The sequence below is a fragment of the Acanthochromis polyacanthus genome, chromosome 22 (assembly GCF_021347895.1).
Source record: "Acanthochromis polyacanthus isolate Apoly-LR-REF ecotype Palm Island chromosome 22, KAUST_Apoly_ChrSc, whole genome shotgun sequence".
Classification (NCBI taxonomy): domain Eukaryota; kingdom Metazoa; phylum Chordata; class Actinopteri; family Pomacentridae; genus Acanthochromis; species Acanthochromis polyacanthus.
In genome coordinates, this window is record NC_067134.1 from 6966232 (window position 1) to 6985509 (window position 19278).

Sequence of the window (19278 nt, forward strand, 5' to 3'; positions counted from 1 at the left end):
CTGTTATTTCATTAGTTTCAGTTCACTTTGTCGGATTTGGAGTAATTTAACAAGAAAACAAGAACATTTGGGCAATGTTTCTGTCAGTTTGGACAAGTTTCGCGTTACTTGGGGTATTGATTATAATTCTGGATCCATTTTTGACACATTTTTGTCATCAAACTGTCAATTTGAAGACCTTTAAGGAAATTTTACACATTTAATGACTCATTTTAGTCAATTTTTTTGTTAAAATTTTAACAATTTCAATCAGATTTTATTCATTTAGGACAACTTCCTGTCCTTTAGGTCGAGTTTCAAGATATTTGAGACAAGTCATTCTGATCATTTCAAGAGATTCCGGAGATGTTCTAAGAGACTACAAACCTGAAAGCTGCAGTAGACGCTGTCCGACCGCCGGCTGTTCTTCAGGACGACGGAGGAGTTTTCTTCATCATCAGGAAACTGAAGATCTGCTTCAGACGACGTCTTGGTCCTCAGATGTTCTCAGCTCCACCAGACTCTGGACGTCACACAGAACAACTGTCAGAGGATAAAAAAAACTCCAGAAAAGTCTAAAATATTGACGTTATTTTCCACTTTAACGGAGTCACATCAGCCTAACAAACATCCACTCAGCTTGAGGACGTCAACCCTTTAAATAGCAGCTTGTCCATGAAAAAAGAGATATTTTAGTTCACACATTCCTAAACGTTCCTTACTGAAGCACACTCTGCTGTCTAATGAAAAGAATGAACAATTTTAGGCCAAATTTGAAAAACAGTTAAAAATTATTAGTTTAACAGGTTTCATCAGAAATGTTCCAACTTGAAGGAACTTTTTATTTACACTTTATTCCTGATGTATTCTGGGAACAATAATAAAAATAAAAATCACACATTTAATAAATGTAATATTAATTTCCTGAACAATTTAATATTGTTTTATTCTTGATGGATATTTCTCTCTTCTTTTACATTTTGTGGATATTTTTAGAACATTGTGGTGATACTTTCATGGCTCTTCTTAACCTTTATTGGAAATTTTATTTTCTAAAATATTATATATTATATATATTATATTATATATTTGGTCACTCTTAAAAATATTTCTTGAAAATGTCTTTATAATAATAATTTAATAAATAATTTCATTCATATTTTTGTTAATTTTTCTTTCCTATTTTACATTTTATGTATATTTTTAACATTTTATTAATGTTTTACTTAAGCTTGTTAATAATTAGTAATGATTTCTTTATAAAAATAATATCAAAAATATTTTTCTTAATGATTGTTGAATTTTTTTCTTTTTTCATTTTATTTATATTTTTTGACCCTTTATTAATATTTTACTTACTCTTGTTAATACGTATTCAATATTTCTATATATTGATAATTTCTTTAATATTTTTCATGATGTTTGTTGATTTTACTTTCATTTTATATGTACATTTTTAAAAAATATATATTTTCTTCCTCTTCTTAATATTTATTGAATATTTCGTTGTAATAATATTATTAATATTTTTCTGAATGTTTGCTGGATGCATTCTGGGAACTAAAAAATAAAAATATACACATCATTAATAAATGTTATATTAACGCATTAAAACATAAACTAACCGGATTATCCCTCCTGAAACTCCTCTGGTTCTACTCTCTCCTCTTCCGGCTCCTCTCTCTCTCTTCTCCCGGCTCTGCTCTCTACTTTCCCGGCTCCTCTCTCCTCCCGGCTCCTCCCTCCGGTGCAGCCGTCGGCTCCTCCTCCAGACGGACGCCGGGCTTGGGTCGTCCCAGTCGGTTCGGGTCGTCCCGGTCCGGTTCGCGGATAAAATCACTGGAACCTGTAACGGTTCTGAGATGGCTGCCGGATGTTTGCTGCGAGCCGAGCGACCCATTGCACATGCGCATTATTGTTTACCACACTTTGTTTCCCGCCCTCCGCTTCTGTTTCCGGTGAGGCTGCCGGCTGCTGTCACCATCATAGACATATATAGGTAGACGCATCATCGGCTGTCGAGAGACGTGCTTACAGCGCCGCCATCTTGGACCGGGGCCAGCCGAGGCAGCGGTGCATAGAAGTCTATGGAGGAGAGAGGTACTGCTGAATCTAAAAGTGGAATTATTCGCCGAATTTTGAACCGACTGCCAAACTGTTTGATTTTTAGAAACGTCACACGTGTAGCTACTATACAAGGTGCTCGGATATTTTTTTACAATGCTGGTTTTGCCACTCAACACTTAGATGCCGGACTTATGTTCAGCCTTTGGATGCTCTAATGAGCGCTGTAAGGAAACAAGAGCATGTGGGATTACTTTTCACATGTAAGATGTATGTAAGGAATAATATATTGTTAGCAGGTTGTCATAGCTAGAGTGAAATAAACGCCGAGAAGACGGATAGAACCCCTCAGCTCCGCGTCTGGCTTCTACCCATGATCTAACCAGCTCTCTGCATCATCCTGTGTATTACACAGCTGCTTACCGGTGAAACAACTAATCTGAGACAATTTTTTGTTTAAAATTCGATGTTATGAATCTAGCGTTCCTAGCAACTTACTGCAGTAATTGGTGGGTTAGAATACAGCATCTGATTGATCTAATAGCCCTGATTTATGATGGAACTATTTTTGTTGTAGACAATTCTTTATCTCTAGCTACTTTTCTCACATGTTTAAGCTTTCCCAAAGAACGTGATTTATACACGTGATATAATAGTAATAATAACAGTAATAATAATGATAAAAATAATAGTAATAATAGCAGTAATAATAGTAATAATTGATATAATATTAAGAGTAGTAATAATAATAATAATTATTATTATTATTAACAGTAGTAATAATAGCAGTATGGCAAAACCTGCATTGTAAAAAAAATATCCGAGCACCTTGTATAGTAGCTACACGTGTGACGTTTCTAAAAATCAAACAGTTTGGCAATCGGTCCAAAATTCGGCGAATAATTCCACTTTTAGATTCAGCAGTACCTCTCTCCTCCATAGATTTCTATGCACCGCTACCTCGGCTGGCCCCGGTCCAAGATGGCGGCGCTGCAGGCACATCGCTCGAGTGGGCAGCCGCAGTCAATGAGGCGTCTAGGTATATATGTCTATGGTCACCATGGTAACCGTGAGGCGGAAGCGTGGACAGAGAAAGAAATATTCAATAAATATTAACAAGAAAAGGTCAGAAAAACATTAATAAAAAGTTTAGAAATACAAATAAAAGGTCAAACAATACATATTTATAAATGTTAAAAATTAGCTACAAAATCATTCACAAAATGTTTTGAAAAATTTAAAGGAACTGTAAAAAATGTATATATGAATAAATGTTCAACAAAAATTAACAACTTGAAGAAAAATATTAAGGAAAATATGCGAAGAAATATTCAATAAATATGAACAAGAATAAGAAAAGTGTTAATAAAAAATTACAAAAAACATAAATAAAACGTTTAAAAAAGTAAAAATGTAACAAAAAGTTAAAAAAAACATCAACAAAATGTTAAAACATCCCAATAAAATGAAAAACATTTAAATAAATGTCCAATTAAGATTAACAAGTAGAAGAAAAATACTAAGAAAATTGTTATTATTTTTACATAGAAATATTCAGCAAATATTAATGACAATGAAAAAAATATTAACAAATGTTAAAAATGTAAATAAAATGTAAAATGAAAAAAGTTCCAGCAAACATTCAGAAATATATGAATGATATCGTTATTATAAAGAAATATTCAATAAATATTCACACTGGTAAGAAAAAAATAAAATGTAAAAAAAGCATAAAGAAATACTCAGTGAACATTAATAAAATTATGAATGAAATGATTAATAATGAATGTATTATTATAAGAAGTATGAAATAAATATCATCAAAGGTGAAAAACTATTCGAAAATATAAATAAAATATTTAGAAAATAAAATATCCAACAAAGATCAAGAAGAGCCATTAAACTGTTAGAACAATATTCTAAAAATGTTTACAAAATTCAAAGAAGACAGAAAAATATCTATGAAGTATGAACAAGAGGAAAGAAAAATTACTAAATTATTCAATAAATTCATAAAATGTAAAAAATAGACCAAAAAATCTATGGAATAAATTTCCTATCATAATTCAAGAGCATTTTAAATTGATTTGAGGGCAGCATTTATCGATTTCATTCTCAGATTTTGTGACATTGTCTCTCAGAACTCTGCTCTCGCACTCAAATTTGCTCTGCACGTGTTCAAACTGTGTCCTCGCACTCGGTTACGATGCTGCTCGTGCAGATTTCCTGCGCTCAAACTCAAACTCTTCCTCTTGCTCTCATGGAACTTCTGCTCACGGATCTCTGCTCTGCTCTCGGATTTTTTGTGTATCAACGCTGTCAACCAAGAGCAGGCCGGCTAGCTAACCAATCACATTATCCCTGTTTGTATACGGGTGCATTCGCTGTTTTTCCGAGGAGCGTCGCATACGGGCGGGCACTCTTTCAACAGGTTTTATCCACTCCCTACCTCCAGGGCTGTAATAAATGTGATTTCTTTTATTTTTTGACCACTGTTGGAATAAAATATCATTCAATACATACAACAGCGTCCGAGCTTCTCATTAAAACGGCTATTTGTATAATAATAGCGGCATCGAACGCTGCTCTTTGAGGTGTGCTGGTGGAGAAAACAATGTCACCATCCTGAAGCTAGCGGGACTATATACTTGATACTTCACACAGCAGCAGCAGAGGTGCAGATGTTGAAGCTGAGAAAGTTTGGAGGTTTCCACTTCTTGCATTGCCAAAATAGTAGAGAGTCAGATTTTGTTAAGTGACCCAACAAAATCTGACTCCAGATTTTATTTCATATCATACAATCTGCACAGTTAACTCAATCTGCATATTTCTGTTAAAGTCCTAGTTTTGAAACAGTCTCCCTGTTCTTAATCTGCCATACTGTGATCATTTAGCCCCTTATTTTATTATTCTGTTCTTACAGACTGTAATTTACTAGGTTTTTTAAATTAAAAAAAATTTGTTCCAGCAAATATTAACAAGTGTAAGAAGACTATCAATAAAATGTTTAAAAAAAACATTTGAAAAAATATGTAAAAACATTAACAAACTGTTCCATAAATATTCTTAAAATCAAATAAAAATCACAACAATATATTTGTGTTTATTGTGTTCCTGTGGTTGCTCTGCAGCGTTCTGGTGTCTTAATGTTTTGTTCTGGAAGGTTCTTCCTCTGTGATCCTGCAGGGGGCAGCAGCACAAACAGGAAGTGAGAAACCTTCATCTGCTGGAAATCAACTGCAAGGTTCAGCTGCTCGTAAGTTTACTTTGTTTACTCATTCTTTTTATTTAAATGTACTCTTAGTGTGTCACATTAGGTTCATTTTAAGTAGTTTTGTGTTTTTTAAATTAATTTTGGTCATTTTATGTCACACTGGGTTCATTTTAACGTTGGTTTCATGTTTTTCTGTGGTGACTTGTACTCAAATTTGCTCATTTATTGTATTAGCCTCATTTTAAGTGTTTTATGGTTGTTCTGAATCTCATTTTGGTCATTTTCCATCTTTTTGTAGTTAGTAGTATTAAAATGTGGTCATTTAGAATCACATTATGCTCCTTTTAAGTGTTTTTAAGTTTATTTTGAACACAGTGGCCATTTTTCATCATTTTGTAGTTAGTTATATTTGGTAATTTAGAACCACATTATGGTAATTTTAAGTGTTTTTGTGGTTGTTTTGTGTTTGATTTTAGTCATTCTATATCACACTGTTTTCATTTTAACTTACTTTTGGTCATTTCATGTTTTTCTGTGGTTATTTGTCTTTAAATTTACTCATTTGGTGTCATATTATGGTAATGTTAGGTATTTCTGTGGTTGTTTTGAGTCTCATTTTGGTCGTTTTCCATTTTTTGTAGTTATTTGTATCGAAATGTGGTCATTTAGTGTCACATTATGCTCATTATTACGCCTCATTTTGGTGATTTTATGTGTTTTTATGGTCATTTGTATTGAAAGTCGGTCATTTAGTGTCACATTATAGTAATTTTATGTATATATGAGGGTGTTTTTGTCTCATTTTAGCAATTTTACGTCCTTTTGTGTCTCATTTAGTTCATTTCTGTATTTTTGTGGTTTTTATTCTGATTCTACGGTGGAACGCTGCAGACGTGGTTCCTGAGTGGAATAAAGAGACGAGCTGCAGCTCCTCAGCTCTGTGAGTTTATGTTTGGACACGTTTCCCCCTTTGACAAACTCTGATTCACTATCAGACACGCTGCTGTTTGCATTCCTGTGATTTTTATGAGTTCTCTGTTTACAGCCGCAGGGACCAAAGTCCTGCAGAGAACATGAAGGAACCAAACATCTCAGCCTGAAGAGGGGGAGGAGCCTGAAGGAAAAGTCAAGGGAACGTCCAGGAAACATTCAGGTAACATCCAGGAAACATTCAGCTCCAATAAACACGGACCAAAGTGGACTTTTTGACAAAAACCCACACAGGGCGTTCTGCTTTAATTCTAATATTTACAAGATTTATTTATTATGTTTTATTAATCTAAAACAGTTGAGAACATTTTATTTAGTGATCTCTGATTGTGCTGTGATCTCCGATTATTTACTATTTTATATTCAGCTGCGTTGTCACAACATGTAAATAAACACGTTTTTATAAATGCTGATTGGTAATGTAGCCGAAAGAGGACACAAGCCAGTGTCTTATTGTGCCGGTCCCAAGCCCGGATAAATACAGAGGGTTGTGGTAGGAAGGGCATCCGACATAAAACTTTGGCCAAATCTAACATGTGAATCAAATGTATGACTTCCATACCGGATCGGTCGAGGCCCGGGTTAAGAACGACTGCCATCGGTGCTGTCGACCTACAGGGTGCCGGTGGAAAATGGACGACTGTTGGTCGAAGAAGGAGGGGAGGAAGGTGTGTTATGCAGAGGACAGGGTTAGATGGAGGCAATTGATTCGCTGTGGCGACCCCTGAAGGGAAAAGCCGAAAGGAAAAGAAGATAAATGCTGATTGTTCAGGAAGCACTTTGAAAATATGAACTTTTATTGTGAAATATTTGTGGTTTACAGTAAAATAACTTTAAATGTCAATAATTAACGGATTATGTCTGCTCATGTTTAACATCCTGGCTCATATGTAGACACTAGACTGTAGTTAACATAAATTAAAGATTAAAAACAAACAAAAAAACCTTAATCGTTAAAAAGAGGAAGTTCCACACTGGAGTGACGTCATTTCCGCTAGTTTAACCACGAGTTCGTGTTCGTAGATTTCTGAAAAAGTCTCATTAAAATATGAAATATGAAGGTTTAAATGACTCCTGGAGAAGGAGGAGGAGATGGAGGAGCCACATTGGGAGGTCAGTGCTCACACCGGGCGGACAGGACCGGAAACGGGCCGTTATCCGGTTAAAGTTAGCTAGCTTTGCGTAGCTGAAGCTAACTGTAGCTAACATCTAAAAGTTGGTGTTTTTTTGAGTTAACGGCATAAAAATGAGCCAGAATCCGGTTTAACGAGCCTCCCGTTACCTCGGTTATCCGGTAATTGAACACCAGGTGGCTCCGTTACACATTTATTTCCGTTAGTTTTACTTTTGGGACACAAAAATCAGTTTTATAAGAGAATAAAACGTAAAAACAGACCAACAGGACCTCCCTGCTGGAGGATAATCAGGAATATTTCTTATTTCCAGGCCGCACATGGAGCTCTGGAGGATTACTGGGCCTGAAAACAGTGTAAAAACGTTTTCAGTAGTTTCCTGTTTCAGTTCTGTATTTAAAGTTTTCTGTCGGTTCCTCATGATAAAATTGGATCTGTGGTTTGGTTTAAATCAGGAAGATGAAGTGGATTCATGTGTCTGTGTTACAGATGAGGCTTTATTAGTCAGTTTAGTTCCATCACTAGACTGTAGACATAATTAACAGACAGGAAATGTAAAACATGTCACTGATAAACCTGTCATAAATGTAATAGAATGTGTTTCTTTGCAGTCTCACCCTTTGGATGCTGATCTGGTGTTTAAATAACGGTGAGAATTCATTTAGTTTCCTTTGTTGACCCTGTAATAGAACCTCCTAGAACCCCTCCTTCTCTACCTGTTAGTCTGTTCCTCTGTTAGCTGTGATGTGATCTACTCCAGAGCTCTTATCTTTTAGTGTGTGTGTGTGTGTGTGTGTGTGTGTGTGTGTGTGTGTGTGTGTGTGTGTGTGTGTCCATCATGTATTTAACCCTTCAGACCCTGAGGTTAATATTCTCTCTGTATTCAGGTCATCACTCACACATTAAATACATAATAAGTGGTTTTTAGCATTAGTATTATAATACTCATCTGTTCCAGTGTTCAGCTGAAACAAATGAATCCTGACAGGCTTACCTGCAGACAGGCTTACCTGCAGACAGGCTTACCTGCAGACAGGCTTACCTGCAGACAGGCTTCATCTACGTCTGCAGTTGTCCTCAGAGTGTCACCTGACATGTTAATGACGTGTTGATGGCGTGTTGATTACGTGTGATGAAGCGTTGATGTCGTTGTGATGGTGTGTTGATGGCGTCTTTTTTGACGTGTGATGGCGTTGACCATTGAGTCCTCTGAGGTTGTACTAAAGATAACTCTCTTTCCTGTCAGCGGTGTGTGGGTTGGATGTAGAAGGTTCCGTCGGTGGAACCGTGGTTCTCCCCTGCATCTACAGCGACCCTCTTCCCCCCACCTTCTCCGTCTACTGGAGGGACAAAGACGACCTGAGCGTCCTGGACATCGTCAAGAGCTCAGAGAATAAAACGTCTCAGCACCAGAGGTTCAGACAACGAGTGTCCAGCTTCCCCCAGCTCTACCGCGATGGGAACTTCTCCGTGGAGATGAAGGAACTGAAACTAGAGGACCAGGGGCCCTACGAGTGTGAGGTCCTCGGAGCCCAGTTCAAGAGGAAGGTCACTCTGAAGGTCTCTGGTGAGTCCAGAACCAGTAACCAGATCTCTATTGAACCAGTAGATCTCTATAGAACCAGTAGATCTCTATAGAACCAGTAGACCTCTATAGAACCAGTAACCAGACCTCTATCGAACCAGTAGACCTCTATAGAACCAGTAACCAGACCTCTATAGAACCAGTAACCAGACCTCTATCGAACCAGTAGACCTCTATAGAACCAGTAGACCTCTATAGAACCAGTAACCAGATCTCTATCGAACCAGTAGACCTCTATAGAACCAGTAGACCTCTATAGAACCAGTAACCAGATCTCTATAGAACCAGTAACCAGATCTCTATCGAACCAGTAGACCTCTTTAGAACCAGTAACCAGACCTCTATCGAACCAGTAGACCTCTATAGAACCAGTAACCAGATCTCTATCGAACCAGTAGACCTCTTTAGAACCAGTAACCAGACCTCTATCGAACCAGTAGACCTCTATAGAACCAGTAACCAGACCTCTATCGAACCAGTAGACCTCTATAGAACCAGTAACCAGACCTCTATCGAACCAGTAGACCTCTATAGAACCAGTAACCAGATCTCTATCGAACCAGTAGACCTCTTTAGAACCAGTAACCAGACCTCTATCGAACCAGTAGACCTCTATAGAACCAGTAACCAGACCTCTATCGAACCAGTAGACCTCTATAGAACCAGTAACCAGACCTCTATAGAACCAGTAACCAGATCTCTATCGAACCAGTAGACCTCTTTAGAACCAGTAACCTGGGGCCTCATTTATAAAACACTGCGTAGGATCCATACTAAAAGTTTGCGTACGCCGAAAATCTGAAATGGGCGTATGCCCTTCACCCCTGATTTATAAAACTGTGCATAAGCACAGCTGTATGCAATTCCTTTATAATCACACACCAGCTGGAAGATTGCACAGGTGGATCCACCTCACATTCCGCCCACAACACACCCACATTTTACCATGAATGGTCAATGCAAAGTAACTCATGAATGTATCTGTATATAAATAAGCTGCTGATCCACGGCATTTTACACAGCGCCCCCTGCAGTCTTTTCACTGCTGTGCATCAGGATGAATGAATCATGTGTTGACCCAGGCCACCCTGACACTAAATTTGTTATGATCATGTCCGATGTACAAATAATTTGTACACTGATTGAATGTACATTTTTTCGGTTCACACAGACAAATTCATCTTCACTCGGAGCCCTTACAGCAACATGAGTGCAGTCAGTTACGCCGATTACATTTGGGAAACCGGACATTGCTGCAAATTGTCGTTTAATGTTGGCCTGTTCACCCACAGTGTAAGGAAACCTGATGTACTGACTGGTCATGTTTATAATGTCATCCAAACAGCTGGCATTATTGCACTGAGGGATGGTTGTGATATCCAGACCTAAAGGACATCATTTAACTGTATATCAGACCCAGATAGGATTTAGACAACAAATGTAACCTCATATATTCTTCATATTAAACACACACCTGTCGGCCACTTAACGCTGGAAGGAGCCGGTGTCTCCAGAAACCCCCGAGTCGTCAGCTCCTGTGTCTGTACCGGGATGGCGTGGTTTCGGCGGGTGGGTCGGTCTAAGACGGCCCAGTTCAGCACATAGATCCAAGAGTACTGCTCTAGGGAATCTGAATCAGCTTATTAGTCAGTCATCATCCAGGAAATCCCCATGATCCCTAAAATCTCTCTCCATTCTTAACGTGATCTTCCAGCAATGCCAGCCCATCCATTGTGCCACATTACACACGGCTGTCACCCGCTATTTATCCACTTGATCAGCAATTGGACTGATTGTCACAGGCCTTTTCCAAATCAGTAATCAATCAGTGCCACTCACCGCTCTGTATCATTTGAAGATGTTTGATATATGAACATAGTTCTGCAAATACAGTCGTAGGCCGAATGGAGCACGATATGAACATCTACAACAATGAGGGTTTATGATTATCCGGCTCTACAAGTCTAATATGTGATAACAATAAAGGTTTGAGATCAATCTGGTTTCAATTCACCACTTCACCCTCCATCACTGCCGTTCCCTCTGTCTCCAAAATGTGCTTAAGCAAGCATCAAAGTTGGTGCACCGGTGCGCACATTCTCACTCCAAGTTTGTTTTTAGAAATCACAACGTACACAGCGTACGCCACTTTCTACGCAAAGGTTGTGATTTACGCCACTTTCTATCCTGTTTTGTGCGTAAGCAAGCTTTATAAATGAGGCCCCAGACCTCTATAGAACCAGTAGACTTCTATAGAAAGTGTCTTTTTGTGGTCCTAAAGGTGTTCCAAAGGTGTCTCTTTGTGTTCTAAAACAGGGCTCCAGACTACCTTTTTTCCTAGGAGCACAGTGGCCCCTAACTTAAAATTTTAGGAGCGCAAGCAGAAAATTTAGGAGCGCACACAAAAATCGACTTGCAAAGTAAATATTCACATTTCCTCTCATTTTCACTGTATTACTGATAAATACTTGCTCAGTAAATGTGGAAACTATGTTTTCAATTTACATTTTACAGCACTTGACAACATAACTAGAAAAGCACTCAGAGTGCACTACTCCACCAAGGCTGCTCAGTTGATGTATAATTTCCGTTGGATGAAATCTGTAATAAAAAAGACCTTGTGCTGAGTACAGGCATGTGTTATGCATGTGCACGTTATGAATTTATACCAAATCACGTGTAAATTACTCTTATAAAGGTCTGCTGATCAGTTCATCACTTTTTGCAAGCCTTTGTTTTGCTTGTGTTAAAATAACTGTTCTCTCCAGGCTTTTATTTTGAAGGCGTATTTTTAATGCTACGGGCTTTTATTTTGTGACCAATTCAGCGGCACAGGAAGTGTTTCTCTAAGAAGAGGTTTCTTGACATGACGAAGACGCTGCTGAAAAGTCCGAAAATTCACGTAAAGACAAAAGAAAACTTTTCCACGCTTTTGCTGTCTAGCAAAGGATGTGTCTGAACTTGTAAGCAGCTGGAATGGAGACAAAAAAGGAGTGAAGGACAGGAAGGTGAATTTGTGTTCAAAATAAGGTTGAACGTAAATGAAGGCTTTGTGAAACATCAGGAGCTTCACTGTCATTCGCCCCCCGCTCTCACTCTCGCTCGCCTTCTTCTTCTTTGGTGTTCGTCTCCTTTCTTCTTCTTTTGGAGTTAATGTCGGTTGTTAAACAGCTCAGTTGCTCATTACTGTCTACTGGGCTGAAGTGTGGAGCAGAAGTTTGTCAGCAACAAAAATTACTCAATATTAATTTTTAAAAAAAGAATTGGCAAATTTACTGGTCGCACATGCGCGAGTAGATGAAAAATTTACTCGCACTCACATAAATTTTGGTCGCAAAATTCGACCATTTAGTCGCAGTCTGGAGCCCTGTAAAGGTGTGTCTTTGTGTTCTAAAATTGTTCTAAATGTGTCTCTTTGTGTTCGAAAGGTGTTTCTTTTTGTTCTAAATCTGACTCTTTGCATTCTAAAGGTGTCTGTTTGTGTTCCAAGTGTTCTAAGGGTGTCTTTTTGTGTTCTTAATGTCTTCTAAATGTGTTCTAAGGGTCTCTCTTTGTGTTCCAGATGTTCAAAAGGTGTCTCCGACTCGTCCGTCTAATGCTGCAGCTGATTGGTCGACCCGCCCTCTGACGCTGATCTCTGCTCTACTGGTGTCAGGTTTAAATTTGTTCTAACAGCTCCTTATATGGTCTCATTTATCATCCAATCAGAGGACAGAACAACAATCACCCGCCTGTCACAGGAGTAGATAGTCACCTGTAGCTCCACCTTCATAGCTCCATAAACTCACCTGGATGCTTCCTGTAGTTTCAGATTAGTCATCAATCCGGTGATCAATCAGCTGATCAGTCAGTTTGACGAACTGTTTCATAAAGACGTCTAAATTCTTCGAGAATATTTCCTGGTTCCTTCTAACAGGAACCCGAAGAACCTCTGATCAACGTGTTCCACCTTCTAGAGATCAATTGATATCTAGAAAGTGGAATGTGTTGATCCCAAAAATATTCCACCCTGAGAGTCCGATTACCATCTTTAGAACAGATCTAAGGTCTCGTTTAAAGTATTTCGTGGCATGGTGTTCGTCAGGGTTCTAACCTGCATCCTCTGTGGTTTGGATTCTTTGTGTTTTTTAACTTCATAGCAAGTCTGAAGAACTTCCAGAGGACTGAAACGAACCTAAGAGGATCCAGGTTAGAACCCTGAGGAACACCATGGGATGGTAACTGTGTCTGTTTGTAGTTAGACTCTTAGAGGTTCTGATGTTTTTAAGGAGGTTCTGATCATTTCTCTGTGATGTCCTGATGTTTGTGATTAATAAACACCTGTGGTCAGGTTCAGTCAGAACCAGGCCAAACTAGTCTGGAACTGAGTCCGACAGTATTCGTTTGTGTTTTATAACAAGTCTGAGGTTCTTCCAGAGGATTGAAACTGTCCGACTCAGTTCCAGACGAGTTTGGTCTGGTTCTGACTGAACCTGTTGGTTATTCATCAGAAACATCAGAATGTCACAGAGAAATGATCAGAACCTCCTTAAAAACCTTAAACACCTGGAAAGCATCAGAATGTAAAAGTTTAATTACCAACAAAGACAGGTTGATCTTCATTAGAACAGAAATAAAGTCAAGTTTACAGTTTTTCTGGCGTGGTGTTCCTCAGGGTTCTAACTTGGATCCTGTTTGGTTTCCATTAATGAGACTTTAATCTCCTAACCTAATTAAATAGATTCAAATAACTTTGAGGTCTTCTAAAATACTTTTCAACATCATTTCAAGAGTTTCATTTTACAGAAATGAGTGCCAGTTTGTTGTATTTGAGTTTTACGTCGTTCTAACTTGGATCCTCTTTGGCTGCGTTCTTTGTGTTTTTGAGCTTTATAGTGAGTCTGAGGTTCTTCCAGAGGATTGAAACTGTCGGACTCAGTTCCAGATTACTTTGATCTGGTTCTGACTGAATCTGTTGGTTATTAATTGTTAAATTATCTTGATAGAATCACTTTAAAACAGGAACCGCTATAAAACCTAATCAGATCTGAGACGTGTTGGAACCTGGAGAACGTTTAGGTTCTCTATCAGCTGCACTTATTTAGTGGAACTATTTAGTGTCTTTTTCTGCTCAACAAACAAATTAAGCTGGATTTATTCTATTTATTAATCTGCAGAAAACCAACAGACAAGGTGAAAACAATGCTTTTACAACGTTAGCGCATGTGTTGTTTGTAGTCAGTAAAAGCTTTAAGTTTACTTGTTTTATACATGACTTTAGCACCTTTAATGTTCTAGCTGCTACTACATGAAGAACGTTTCTAACTTGTTCTATGCTGCGATGTTAATATTAATATGTTTATTGATCTGCTGATTTTTTTGATCGCTGGAGGAAGTTTATCAGTTTGAATGAGAACCGATCGGTCGACTGACAGAAAAATAACCTGATTAGCTGCATGTTTGGACGATTATCAACCAGAAATAGAGAAAACCTCGTTACTGATTAGCAACGTTAAAGAAAACCATGATTAATGATGTGAAGGTTTCCTGGTTTCCTTCTTCTCCAACAGTAAAATGAAGGTTTTTGGACAAATCAACGAATCGATGCTTCGGTTTTACGTTGTTTAAATGTGAGTTTTTCTTGGTGTCCCACTGGGTTCTAACCTGGATCCTCTTTGGTTTCCATTAATGAAACCTTCTAATTAAACAGTTTAGAACAACTGTTAGGTCTTCTAAAAGAAGCGTCAACATCACTACAAGAAGTTTCCTTTATTTTCTTTGTTTATCGCGGCATGTTGCTATCATGTGGTCAAATCAGAACATTTACAAAACCGTTTCGTTTGACGCACCAACAGAAACCTAGAACCAGGATTATTAAGGTGTTGCTGCCCTCTACTGGATCTGCAGCACATTACAGGATGATTCAACTCCACCTGAACTCTTCTATGGATTTTATCAACAAAAAGCACTTTACAGTCAGTTTGGTTTTATCTCTGGTTTAATCAATTAAACGAGGTTTCCAGTCCACTGATCAGCTCCGGAGGAAGGCGATTAGTGATTGATTCTAAGGGGAAATGTTGTCAAGTTTGTTCTGAAATAAAACCTGAACTTCAGCTTCTGTTGTTGAGTTTTTTTCTGCAGTAGCAACATTCAGCCACCGGGTGGAGCCACTGAAACAAATAATACACTTAAAAAAACCTGAATATCTGTCATCAAGGGACCAAAAAATAGATTAAAACAGAATAAATATTACATAATAAAATTTATTATATAAATTAAATGATTTAATATACATAATATTAATAATAAATTCTACATTAACAACTTAAATTGTCGATATTTTTAAGACCTGCAAACTCTGAAAGCTTTGAGTGAAACTCCAGGAACCTCTGATGAGTGTTTTTCAGATTATTTAACAAAATACAAGTCAGATTTATTCATTTACTTTTCATAACACGTGTATTTGTCTTAAAAGAGAATAAGGTTGTTTTTTTTTAAAATTTCTGATAAACTGAAATTTAAATATTTTAATGTTTTTATTTAAAGAATTTAGTTCATTTCTCGGCATTTTTTCAATGTTAAGTCTAATATTCAACATTTCTGTCAAATTTAAACTATATATCATTTTCTGTTAATTATTGAAACTTAATGTTTTAAATCATTTGAATTTAAATGTTTTTATTAAATATTTATTGTATAAAAATATTGAAACTGATTTAGAGTTTAGTAAAACAGTCATTCTGAAGTAACTCATACAAATCCAGGTTTATTTAGACAATATTTATAGTTTTGGCCTGTTTTCTTCTTTAAGGTTAACATACTTTACTGACTTTGGGTCACTTTACAAACCAGTAATTAAAAAACAACCTTAAAAACATTTTTCCTGACAGTGTAGTCCTACTAACTCCAGCACTTATTTCATGACGCCGTTTTTAAACACAAGCTGACTTTAATTCGACACTGACCTGTTTTCACTGGAGTTTAAAGGTTTTACTGCATTAATATTCATGTTTTAACAGTTTTGTAACAAATAATACAGTTCACCAAATGTAAAATAAATCCAGACATATAGATCAGAAACACATGAACTAAAACCAGACAGATGAGTTTATTTTTCATTAAATAAAGTATAAATATTCACAGAGGAGCATTTTAAATGTTCAGATTTTTACTCAGTCCTTCACTGAGGCTTTTTCCGGGTCTAAAAAATGACTGTTCAGAGCAACAGGAAGTCAGAGGAAGAAGCTGAAACTCTGGACACCGCCTTCATCTTTGGTTTCCAGATGTGTCCTTGTTGTTCTGCCTCTAGAACAGGGCGCCCTCTAAGGGGCGGTCATGAGCATCGCTTTATTAAATGCTAACAGAATAAAAATATGTTAATCAATGAGGTGAAGGTCGTGTATGTTAGAACATTTAAACTCCCCAAGGTGGAAGGAAAAGGTACTACAGCTGATCGAAAAACAAGTTAATTTATCTGTTTAAAAATATATTCATCAATAACTCAGAAAAAGAAGAAGGTCATGCATGTTAGAAAATGTTACGTAGATCAGCTGTAGTACCTGCTTGTTCCACCAGGTGGAAAAAGGACATACACGACCTTCTTCTTTGCTTTATTGGTGAATAAAGTTTTTAAACCGTTAAAAAAAGGACTAGAAGAAGGTACGATAGCTGATGTACAACATGTTTTCATACATGCACGACCCCCTTCCTCCACCAGGTGGAACAACCAGGTACTGCAGCTGATGTACACCGCATTTTATGACATGTTTATCCCTCATCTTCCATTTCAATTTTTAACATGAAGTTAAATATTTATCCGTTTAAAAATATATCAGCCAGAAGAAGGAGAAGGTTGTGTGTGTTCATCAACTGTAGTACCTGGTTCTTCCACCTGGTGGATCACCCAGGTACTACAGCTGATTGCCTTTCATCCTTTGGTGAAATTGTCTATTCATCGATGAATCGTCATCGTTCATTCTTCTAAAAACTCTCTTCTGATTGATCTAGATCAAAGTTCTCCTCGTCTTTGTGGAATTTTCTTCTCAAAACGTCACTCCAGTTTCCTGTTCTTCAAGATCGATGTTTCCCAGCGACACCTGAACGCCTCGCTGTGATAAACAAGCAGCATTCCGTGGTTTAACGGTGTAACGTTCAGGACTGGAGCAGCTCCAGTCTGGACTCTGACGGAGCTTCAACCACTTCTCCGGACATGAACAACTCCTGGAACACAAAACGGTGATTTGAGCCACAGTTTTTTAACGACTCCGAGAACAAAGTTTAGAAACCAAATTATCTGGTTTAGTAGCGATTTAAAGTTCAAATAGGTCAGTTTGCTTGAGAAACACTTTAGAATTTCCTCACAAACTGATCAGCAGCTGCACTAACAATCGATGATCTGTTGACTTCCAGCATCTGAACTTTTATTTTTCTGATCAAATATCATTGTTACCTTATCGTAGATCACTCTGACGATCAGAGAGCAGCTTGGACACGTCGCCACCTCCTCACCGTTCTCCAGGTCCTCCTGAAAACACAACAGTCTGGCTTTTATTCTGGATTTTATTTTGGGATTTATTCTGATTTTATTATGGGTTTTATTCTAGGTTTTATTCTGACTTTATTCTGGATTTTATTTTGGGATTTATTCTGATTTTATTATGGGTTTTATTCTAGGTTTTATTCTGACTTAATTCTGGGTTCTATTCTGACTATTCTGGGTTTTATTCTGACATTATTCTGACTTTTTTTCTAGACTTTTTTCTAGGTTTTATTCTGACTTCATTCTGGGTTTATTCCGATTTTATTCTCGGTTTTATTCTAGATTTTATTTTGAGTTCATTCTGACTTTATTCTGGGTTTTATTCTGACTTGATTCTGGGTTTTATTCTATATTCTGAATAAATTCCAGCTATGGTGATCACCAGATATTAATGATTATTAGTCTCCATAATTAATATGGAACTGAGCAGGAATATTCTTGTTTCAGGTTAAATAAATACTAAAGATTCTAACAAAAGAAAATCAACCAAACTCCAGTAAAAAAAGCAGTCAAACTTTATGTCACTGTCACGATTTTTTCTGGCAACTTTCCCGTCAAACCTTGAATAAAAACAGCCTCAGAGGTTTAACACAATAACACCAATAATCAAGTAATCTGAGCCGAATTATTCAGGACACTTAGAAGATTAAACTATTAAAACTTTTCTGTCCTCAACAATAAAACATCTCTTAAGACAATAAATTAAAATTAGCTGATTTCTAAACGAATGTTGCAGGTTTGAGTACAATGGTTAGTTTAATATAGTGTAATATGATACGATATAATAGTATTAGTATAATGATCAGGTAAATATTGTTGTAAATGACTGAGTGTAAAAAATTCAGCTTTTGTTTGTTTTGCTTTGAACCCTGTTTAATATTGGAACCAAACTACCATTAAAAAGTGAGAAATTTTAGGCCTTAAAGCTACGGTAACGTACACAAGAACATCGTAAAAATTGATTCAAAAGTGAAATATTTCCGTATGACTGATTTATATATCATTGCCGAATTAATCAGAAGGCTTCGTTGATTGATACCAGAGGTTGAAGTACTTCTGGAGGCTTTGTATTTGTGAAGATTCTAAAATAAGAGGATTTAAAACGGAGTTTGGTGAGTTAGCCGTTAGCTCTGAGTAATTCGGTACCTTCGTGATCGCGAATCTGTCCCCGCAGGGACACGGGAAGTGGAACGTCTCCGTGTCCTCGTCGTACTCAAAGTCCTCGATCTCCACCTCGTCGTGAAACACCGACATCCTCACCGACACACCTGCCAAAACCCGGCACACCTGAGCTGCTGCTGCTGCTGCTGCTGCTAACGCGTGACGAGAGGCGCAGCCTGATGACGTCTAAAGCTGCCGCCTGATACCTGTGACGTAGTTCAGTGTTTTGTTTTCTGGCCGCAACTTTAAAAAGAAATAAACTCTAAAATAAAGAAAAAAATGAAGAAATAAAAGGTATAATAAAATAGAGCTCAGAGTTTTACTAAAGAACAGAAAAACGTTTCTTCAGTTCCAAAGCTCCAGCTGGAGTCCAGCAGGTGGGGCTGTGACACCATTGGATTTATTATTTTATTAATTAATAACAAAACTAATCACAATTTAATGAATAAAACATATAAATAAAATAAAAATATATAAAAAATAAAGCATAATAATTAAATTGAATGAAATTATTAGAAAAAGTTTAATATGAAAATATAATAATATAATATAATAAACGCTGAAATATTTTTAAAAATATAACAGACCTGTTTATTTGACTGAAAAAAATCAGTGTGGTTTTTATTTTTAATAT

At 37.1% G+C, this 19278-nt stretch overlaps 3 protein-coding genes and 1 long non-coding RNA gene across 5 annotated transcripts in view; 1 reads left to right on the forward strand and 3 right to left on the reverse strand.

The window, feature by feature from the left end:
* The first annotated feature begins 5215 nt into the window (after window positions 1–5215).
* LOC110967831 (uncharacterized) lies at window positions 5216–18002 on the forward strand. 2 transcript variants are annotated; one of them, XM_022217551.2, is made up of 8 exons: window positions 5216–5299; window positions 6149–6197; window positions 6303–6410; window positions 7992–8029; window positions 8627–8947; window positions 12528–12620; window positions 16952–17179; window positions 17404–18002. In XM_022217551.2, exons 4-7 carry the CDS (start codon window positions 8005–8007, stop codon window positions 17056–17058), a joined length of 546 nt encoding a protein of 181 aa, XP_022073243.1. In that variant the 5' UTR covers window positions 5216–5299; window positions 6149–6197; window positions 6303–6410; window positions 7992–8004; the 3' UTR covers window positions 17059–17179; window positions 17404–18002. The 2 variants fall into 2 exon arrangements, with proteins under 2 accessions (XP_022073243.1, XP_022073242.1); XM_022217550.2 differs by lacking the exons at window positions 5216–5299; window positions 6149–6197; window positions 6303–6410 and adding an exon at window positions 7202–7360.
* LOC127531844 (uncharacterized) lies at window positions 8882–9759 on the reverse strand. The gene is made up of 4 exons (XR_007939079.1): window positions 9641–9759; window positions 9389–9491; window positions 9053–9239; window positions 8882–8991 (listed from the first exon to the last, which is right to left on the reverse strand). It is a non-coding gene; the product is annotated as an uncharacterized LOC127531844 (long non-coding RNA).
* LOC110967832 (diphthamide biosynthesis protein 3-like) lies at window positions 16034–18829 on the reverse strand. The gene is made up of 3 exons (XM_022217553.2): window positions 18630–18829; window positions 17394–17468; window positions 16034–17164 (listed from the first exon to the last, which is right to left on the reverse strand). The coding sequence occupies exons 1-3, from the start codon at window positions 18735–18737 to the stop codon at window positions 17096–17098; spliced, it is 252 nt and encodes an 83-aa protein (XP_022073245.1). The 5' UTR covers window positions 18738–18829; the 3' UTR covers window positions 16034–17095.
* LOC127530215 (diphthamide biosynthesis protein 3-like) overlaps window positions 16034–19278 on the reverse strand; it is a 139576-nt gene continuing 136331 nt past the window's right edge. Inside the window, exon 4 of the transcript XR_007938951.1 lies at window positions 16034–16541. The gene's annotated coding sequence lies outside the window, so the exon portion shown is untranslated. The remainder of the gene's footprint in view (window positions 16542–19278) is intronic.

What these genes read in the sequence shown, in the direction of transcription:
- LOC110967832 (XM_022217553.2), bottom strand. Translation starts at nt 18,737, where the DNA reads ATGTCGGTGTTTCACGACGAGGTGGAGATCGAGGACTTTGAGTACGAC. An exon ending in ACAGATTCGCGATCACGAAG is followed by an intron (nt 17,469 to 18,629) that starts GTACCGAATTAC and finishes TTGTGTTTTCAG; the next exon opens with GAGGACCTGGAGAACGGTGA. An exon ending in TCAGAGTGATCTACGATAAG is followed by an intron (nt 17,165 to 17,393) that starts GTAACAATGATA and finishes TTTGTGTTCCAG; the next exon opens with GAGTTGTTCATGTCCGGAGA.
- LOC110967831 (XM_022217550.2), top strand. Translation starts at nt 7,296, where the DNA reads ATGAAATATGAAGGTTTAAATGACTCCTGGAGAAGGAGGAGGAGATGG. An exon ending in GATCTGGTGTTTAAATAACG is followed by an intron (nt 8,030 to 8,626) that starts GTGAGAATTCAT and finishes CTTTCCTGTCAG; the next exon opens with CGGTGTGTGGGTTGGATGTA. An exon ending in GGTCACTCTGAAGGTCTCTG is followed by an intron (nt 8,948 to 12,527) that starts GTGAGTCCAGAA and finishes TTTGTGTTCCAG; the next exon opens with ATGTTCAAAAGGTGTCTCCG.